The sequence below is a fragment of the Euwallacea fornicatus genome, chromosome 14 (assembly GCF_040115645.1).
Source record: "Euwallacea fornicatus isolate EFF26 chromosome 14, ASM4011564v1, whole genome shotgun sequence".
In the NCBI taxonomy this organism is placed as follows: Eukaryota; Metazoa; Arthropoda; class Insecta; order Coleoptera; family Curculionidae; genus Euwallacea; species Euwallacea fornicatus.
Window position 1 is genome coordinate 964081 of NC_089554.1, and position 8481 is coordinate 972561.

The following is an 8481-nucleotide window of genomic DNA, read 5'->3' on the forward strand; positions in this document are numbered from 1 at the left end:
TAAGATTTGCGATCATTTTATAATGATCGAGTAAACTCTAGAATTTAATTTGACATCATCCTCTGAGATGCATGCGCATTAACATCTAATATATTGCACGAGAACACATTATGCGCACATGATTGAAATAATTGCAGGAGTGGCGCGTAGATATTCTTGCAAACGTTTTTTTGATAAATAAAAGATCTAGACCGCACCTGAATTGTATATTTATTACTCTCTCATTTTCTTATTTGACTGTAGAATTCAGATGATTATAAATAATTCTACTCACACCTTTACCATACGAGAGAATTGTGCAGTTTTTTTATCGCACGACTTAAAGGATCAAATGTCATTGGAATAAAATGATTCAATTAACTGTTGTTCTATATTCTAAAAAGCTGAAGTTACACCCCCAAGACAAACGCAATTATTGAGCTAGCGCCAATTGCAGAAAAATCTATAAAACTGTCGCCGGCATTGATACCTAATTCAATCAATTCGTCTAGCGAGTTTCATTGCCATTTTCTTAGCTCAAATGCGCACTTGATAAAAGTTGTTGATATTTCCTTACAAATGCGTTTCTCGTCATCTATTGCGTCTGCAAAAATTAGTAAATAGTCGATAGACTGTGCCCTAAATTGGAGCTACATACATGGATGAACATCTTGAAACGTGTAAGGGTGAAATGAAAAAAATTGAAGGCACTTTAATGGCCAATTCGATAACGCTTTCAAAACAATCAGGTTTTTTCCTGAGTCAGTACAATAACAACTTATGTTTTTGAAAAAGTACCGAAAAATCCCCAATACCACTTTTAGACATTTTTTTTACGATACACACCTCCGAAATGATGACCACTATGCCGGTGAGGACTGTTCTAGATTATAAGGCAACTCAAACTCAAGTTAGTTTCTAATACATTAAGTTGGTTTGATTCTTTGTTCAAACATAAAATGTGTAACGGATTAATCCTAGATGCACTCGATCTCACTGTCAATTATCTGCTAACAAGGATTTGATTCTTATTAAACAACTCATTTTTAACAACTAATGTAAATAAGATTATATTAATCTTTAAGCATCTGTAACTTTCGGCATATACAACTCAGGACTCTTCTTACGCTCAGAGTCTTTGACCATTTGGTTATAAAAGTGACGTGTTCTCTGCTCGCTTTCAACCAATCTCTGAGACTTCACTTTCCTTATGGATTTGGCCAACATCGAGGCAAAAATAATACCAAGCACCTACAACAACGGAAAAATCATCACAAAAATTTATAGTCAGGAGAACATCAGAAAAATAAAAGTATTTTTTTATGTCTTTTCAAAGACTTATAATTCTTGGTTTTTGTATAAAACCACATTAACGTCTTTTTAAAAAAATGAAGGTCGCCTGACCTGACTCATAAGTCATTTGCCCTCACTCAAAGGTCACTTATCTCCCATCTAACGTTATCTAATCGAAAATATGACCCATAAAATTGAATCTTACCTGAATAAATGCCACACATAGAGCCCCAACCCCAAGAAGAAGAGCACACTGAGACACAATATAACTCAACCGTGGCAAACACCCAGTGGAATACAAGTTTTCCTCGTTACACATTTCGCGACGGCAGCAAGTAGGTGGGACAAAGATGGACGTATTAGTGAAGTTTACAAGGACAAATCCATTGCTTAAATCTTTCACAGTTTCATTCCAATCGGTGTTTTTCTCAATACCACAGCATTGTAACTGAATATGGCGGCTAAAGTATATAAATAATCATTATTTCCCATTACTTACATTGTACTGAGTGGAATTCCAGGCAAAAGCATTATAATCTATGTCATAATTGATCATGGCATCGTGCATGTTCTTAAAAATGGTGTTGTAGATATTGGACCTCATGGCATATGCAGCAATACTTGCGGATATTTGCAAAATGAGAACTAAGGTCAGGAAGAATGCGTACTGAAACTCAAGTTCATAAAAAAAACTTTTATGGTTTTAAAAGAAGACTTACGATGTTGACAATAAAGGTGCTTTCTTTCAAGGCTCCAACACACCCCAGGAAGGCAATGCCGAAAACGAAGAAGCCGATCACAATAACCAAGGAAGAAGGATGGTAGTAGTGATCAGCCATGAATTCATCAAAGTTGCTATATATGGCTTTCACTGTGTAGCCAATTGAGATAAGGAGGATTCCTACAATCTAAAAATCATAATTAGGACTGTGGATTGAGCTTTGGTCAGTTCGAGTATTCAGCCGGAAGCGATCAACTCGTGTACTGATGAAAAATGTAAGTAAATGTTATAATTTTGTCAAGTGTTTTGAATATGGAGCTCCAAGACGAAGTAGCGATTTCTAGAATATTTCTGAATAGTTATAGAAATCCTTTTCTTAGACTCTTCTACATATAGGTTCTGAACATTTGTAAATTCTTTTCCATTGCTGAAGAAAGAAGGTATCAGAAAGACAACTGGTTAGTTCTAGAAACTTCTAGGCGCTGAAACTTGATATTTCTTCCTTCTTCTATGAATAGCTTTTTCTTCATCTCGGTATTAGTGCGCTAAGAAAAAATCGCAAAAAGTTGGAAAATAATTTATGAACATTTTCAGAACTCTTCTAGACACTTCTAGAATCGTTGCCCCTTCACTTCCTAGTCTTTAAATCTTGGTTAATGATTTTTCCCTATTTTGAATAATAATACTTATCGACGTGATACGCCGATATTGTCAAATATTTATCTCATAAGAAATCTGTTATTTCCATGTTCGTAGAAAAATTCAGTTTAAGTGCGCAATGTATGCCTAAGAGACAATTTGTAAGCTGCTAATGGAGATAAAATAACTGAATTATTACTATTTACGGTATATCGCGTAGATAAGCCGTATTTACCACGTATGTAGATGAACCTAAAAATCAAAATTCAAATAATTTATCAAGAGGTTAATTTTCATAAAAATGGCGAAATAAAAACTAATTTCCTAATTTCTACAGGAAAACTTTTCCAAATAGCAGAATTTGATATATTGGTCCTAAAGATGGAGAATATGACATTCATTATCCTAAACTAGCCTGAAGCAATTTGGCGAAAATATATATATAAGCAATAAAATATGAATATAACAGGAAGTAAAATCTTATAACTTACTACAAACATCAAGTTAGAGACGCAAAGCATATACTTAATACACTTCATTCCCATATCAAGTTCTTTTCTGGACGCCATCTTGACACTTTTTTAACACTCTGTGTAATCCTGCTTCACAAATAGACCTTTTACAAGACACTGGCAATAAGCTGACCTTATCTGGTACCTGTGGTTTGTTTATCAGTTAGATTATTACCACAGACTGATAAGGTACTTATATAGTCAATATTCATTGGGATGGTTAGCTTGAGGATTGGCGGTGTGGATGCTCAGATGGATGATACTTAAATTAGTTCATTCGTGACCAAAAAATATATAAAATTTGCATTAAGAAATTTTTTTTTCAAAAATTTCAAGATAGATAATTAAGTTAGAATTGTTCGTGGTGTTTGCATCATATTCGTGGATTTTCTAAATCAGTAGTGAAGGTTCTGAGAGGATATCGATAAACAGATGTTAATTAACTTGACATCAAATTTTCACAGTGGAATAAACAGAATAAACTCATTGTTCTGTTTCTAAATAAAACGTATTTATCAGATTTGATAACAAATTTGTCGTTTTCGTTTTAGCGATAAAGAATGCTTTTCCATGGTGTTTATCATTACTTGTCGGAATCATTCAGCTATAATAACTATTTCCAATAATAAAATATTGAATAGCATCGCGTTCTAGAGAGATTCCCAAATTGATGAGAATGGTTATTATTTTTCAGCAAATAGCTAGGTGTCTCTGCGTAGTTGCAGCCAGGTTGAGAACTATGAAAACATGTTTGACTAATAAAGTGCGAACATGTAGCTGTGATGATTTAGGAAGACAGGCAGTCTACTAAATTCTTAAAACACATATTTTACGGCTTTTATGAATTATTTTCAAATAAATCACGTCAATTTTTGCTAGTAGAACGAGTGCCGGAATCGCTTAAACGTATAGAGAAATTTCGTAGAAATGTTAAATTTAATTAAAGACAGTTTTGTTGAAACCGGTTGGCCAAATGTGTTAATAATTGGCTAGTAAATACTATTCCTTTTATTCCTAGCTAACTCAATATGTATTAACTATTTACAATTAAGAATTTTTTTGTGTATTCCTTAATGCTTTGTAAATAATAAGTGAATATTTCATTAACGAGGACTAATCTAAACAAGTAAAAGTAAAGAAACCGTGATAAAATTTTAAAAATCCCACATTTATCAAGTAGAAAAATTCTATAAATATAAATAGCTGTTTCAATCAATAGCAATCTAACAACGCACAACAACAATAAAACAACAAACGGGCAAAAATTTCATGATTATTGAAAAGGTGCTTACCACTGTAATTGACCAATTTGGCTCTAATTTGAAGTCCAAAATCTCACATGGCGAATAGCAATACAGTATGTGTGTATATGTATATGTATATATATATATATATATATATATATATATTATATAATAACTTTACGAATCAGTTCCCCCGAGGTACTTTTAAAATCCCAAACGAAGTTATCATAAGGGCCCCTGCATCCCGGAAACCCGGAGAGATCGTATAATCTCGTTTATTAGTCCTATAAAGATAGTGGAAACTATTCATTTTATCCAGATCCGAAAAGAAAACGGAGCCCTGAGCTGGCCAATTTTAAGTTTATGTTTGGGGTTGACGAAAAGGCCACTCTAGAATGAGGATCGATCACTCTTTTAACAAAGACGGTATTATAGTACAGACCCTGATATCGGAAGCGCATTTAAGGGCTGCAATTCATTATGCGAGAATGTTAGAGCTGGTTCTATTGAATGTGCAGTAATCTGGAATTTCAACTTATAAATACCTGTCTTACTCCATGGGCTGTTATGTGTTGCAGTGGTGAATAAGAAAATTGAAAATCTAATACCTTTGTACCTGCAGTGGGTAGATCGTCCACCATCGGTGAAATAAAAATCATGGAAGAAAAGTTATGGATATGTGGAAATCACGGGTATGTAGCGAAAAACTAGAGGGACGTAATGAAAAATGACAGATCGTTACAAAATTATGGGCATGTTCTTCGATTAATCTATATTGCGAACCAAATGTTCGAACAAGGAAACATATCTTTGGAAATTCTTGACCAAATTTCAAAATTATAGAGGAATTTATTTTTCTGTCATCAGAATACTACGATTCAGATCTCGTTTGCGGCAGTTTGAAATTACCCATCATGAAATATTTAATCAAGATTTTTTTACAGCAACTGGTATGAATTGACTCTATAGGATCTTCTCTATTCGTTACACAGCGTAACCCTTTATCAAATGAGCGAAACAGAATTCTGATTTATGATTTCTTGATGTTGTACTGATTGACAAAGCCTTTCTTTGCTGCTTAGCAAGTCTCGTTATTCCAAAACAACTCGATATAAAATTAAAAATTTCATTTATTCTGATAGCAAAACCTTAAAAACTTATTTTAACAAAGTTGATTGTTACATTTGATCCACTACTGAGCTTCTCTTCATAACATTTAGAACATCCAGATTTAAAAAAAATAAAAATAAGTTTTAATGACAATAAGATATTAGATATTGACTTAAGTAATATCTCGCCTTCCCGGTGGTGTACGCGAAATATCATATGAAGATAACCTAATAGAGATCGCACAAAACAAATCAATAAATAGAACTAAAGGAAATTGAAGAAATTACATTAATCTTCCAAATACCGGGTGAAAAACTTTACACAACGTACCGGGTAATAAGTGTAATAAATGTGTGCTACAAATGAAGGAAATCAAGTTCAATAAATTATTAGACTTTTAGAAACATTAAATATTAAGATATTAACATTGAAATTCAAAAGGTTTTAAAAATTTAGTTATACTGTTTGCATATAATGAAAATGTTTTGGTATCCTTTGCAGACAAATTTTTACAATTGTGGCATTTGATGTTGATTTTGGTGTTAATATTTCTTGAGCTAAAGTCACATCTTAATCTTTTTTTTTGCCAATTAGCGAAGGTTCTTCCAATTCCTCATCTGAAACAGTTTCCCTTGCGTATTCTTCCACTTGTTCTTCCGCTTGAAGAGATTGTAAGCAACGCTCCATTAACTGAAGAACTCCTCTTGGAAGGCTGCTTGAACGTACACGAACGAAGGATTATTTAACTGTCTCTGGATCATAGATACATTTAAATATTCTGTCCATAAACATCTTCGCTGTCACTTTATGGAAGCACATTTCAATCATCGGGAAGGATCACACATTTTCGTCTTCGAACCAAGCGAAATGATTCTGGTTTCTCGAGCTGCACCACATATTCAGTTCCTCTATCATCAAATCATATTTGATACTTTCATTCGAGCTGAACAAAAACTAGATCTCTACATTCAATAAAGGTAAAATGGATAAATTCGGTGAAAAAGGAAAAGGATAAAGAGAATAGAGAAAGAGTGAACACAACAACCAACATGACTAATTACTTCCCGGTAATGCTTATACAGCTGAATCCGAGAAGTGTGATGCTTTAAATTAGAAATGTCGGAAGTGCCAAATAACATCCCAGAAAGACTCCAATTTCAATTTTTGAACAACTAAAATTTGTAAAAATTGATTATCATATTCTAACAAAATAATCCACCCCAAGCAATGTGGAGGACTGAAGAACAACATTCTTGTAATACGATAAGAAACTAATTTGTTTTAACACTTTAAAATAAGAAAAACAAGAGCGTGGGGTCATTAGTGACCCTAGCCCGTATTCGACGGGTTAATAGTATTTTCACTTAATCATATATATAAATTGCAGACTTTAAAATACCGACTTCATATCTAGGCAAAAACTTATTTCAAAACATACAACTTAACGATACTTTCACTCCCTTTTCTAGTGACAAGGGTTGTTTCAGGGATCGCCCCTTTCACAATTCCTTCATAATATACAAGATTATTCATCCAATCCATTCATTAACCCCGTACTAGGATCTAATAGCGATACGAATTGGAAAATTTAGCTTTAAGTTAATTTCGACGTGTACTATTTTTTTTAATATCTTCAACTTCATGTCACTTTCGGTTTAACCGGAAATAGCTGTGAACTTACTTATTTCACATGGGACGCTTAGTATAACATTTTATTTTTAGATTCTATGAAATATTTGAAACAAATTTTTTGTATAATATTCTATATAACAATTGTGTGTATAATAATGATAATGAAAAATGTAATATCACATAAAACTTAATTATTTCAAAAATGGTTTGAAAAAGGTATAGGTAGCCCTAATATAATTCGATAACGAACTATATCCTCTACTTGATAATGCTTAAAGTTATAGGGTGTCCCATTAAAAAAATAGGCTTTTGCAATTTGAAAAATGTAAATGTTAGTAGCTTAATTTTGGACACCCTGTATAATACTAAGCCGTACAAATAGCAAAAGTGTTAACTTAAAACTATGTATTGACAGTCTGCAAAATATGAAGATTATGTCTTTAATAACTACAGAGTTTTACACCTTTCAATTAATCATTATGAAGAAACATTTTTAATTCCCGGTCAAATATTTCAAAAACAGTGAGAGCTAAAAAGAGGACATAACAAAAAAAATGCGTCTCAAATATTACGTAGAATCTAAAAGTAAAATAATATACTGGAGGTCCTATATGAAATAAGTAAATTGACAGTTATTTTCGGTCAAATCGGAAATGACACATAGTTAAAATTTGTTTTTTTTTAATAGTATGCGTCGAACTTAACTACAAATTTTCAAACTCATATCAATTTTAGATCCTAGTAAGATTTTAATGAACAACTTGGGGGAATAACTTTATATATAATCGTGATCAAATTATAAATTGATCGAATAAATGAAATCAATCTTGAAAATCAAATCTGAAAACTTCGATAACGGGCAATTTGGTAGGTTAAAGTTTGTTTCTGAAAGGTTTGCAGTTTAATCTGAAGAGGTCCTCGATGAAACTCAGAAACAATCATTTCCAGTAGGCAGATTTTTAAGCAAATTTTTAGATTACTTTACGTAAAGCTATAAAACTGTCTCCAAATCTTCCAATATAGACTTTAGTTTTTAAGTAAAATTAAAGGACATAAAAAGTTTGAGCAACTCTGTTGATTACAAATGCTCTCAGTGTAAAAAATATAGGAGTATTTAATATACAGTACAGTTCTAAATTGCCCAATATTTTCTTTTTAACAAATTATTACTTTTTACAAATTGAAAAGCAGCATTAAATATGACAAAAAATACTATCTTTTGATGTTTCTTAATTTTTTTAAATGTCCCTCATGTCACCGATAGCACAAAACGGCAAATCTTTAAAAATTTAAACATGGGTCAAGTGACACCTCAAATGAAAGTTTTTTTTTAACTACACTTAATAGTGTA

The 8481-nt window shown here is 32.3% G+C and overlaps 1 protein-coding gene across 1 annotated transcript; it reads right to left on the reverse strand.

Moving 5' to 3' along the window:
• Positions 1 to 890: 890 nt before the first annotated feature.
• On the reverse strand, positions 891 to 3317 carry LOC136343331 (CD63 antigen-like). Its single transcript, XM_066290000.1, has 5 exons — positions 3124 to 3317; positions 1992 to 2180; positions 1772 to 1939; positions 1478 to 1720; positions 891 to 1230 (listed from the first exon to the last, which is right to left on the reverse strand). The coding sequence occupies exons 1-5, from the start codon at positions 3199 to 3201 to the stop codon at positions 1060 to 1062; spliced, it is 849 nt and encodes a 282-aa protein (XP_066146097.1). The 5' UTR covers positions 3202 to 3317; the 3' UTR covers positions 891 to 1059.
• Between the last annotated feature and the right edge of the window lie 5164 nt (positions 3318 to 8481).

Excerpts from the sequence above, each read along its gene's own strand:
- LOC136343331 (XM_066290000.1), bottom strand. The coding sequence starts at position 3,201 with ATGGCGTCCAGAAAAGAACTTGATATGGGAATGAAGTGTATTAAGTAT. Across the intron at positions 2,181-3,123 it reads TCTCTAACTTGATGTTTGTA|ATTGTAGGAATCCTCCTTAT; the intron begins GTAAGTTATAAG and ends TATGATTTTTAG. Across the intron at positions 1,721-1,771 it reads GGAATTCCACTCAGTACAAT|TTACAATGCTGTGGTATTGA; the intron begins GTAAGTAATGGG and ends CGCCATATTCAG.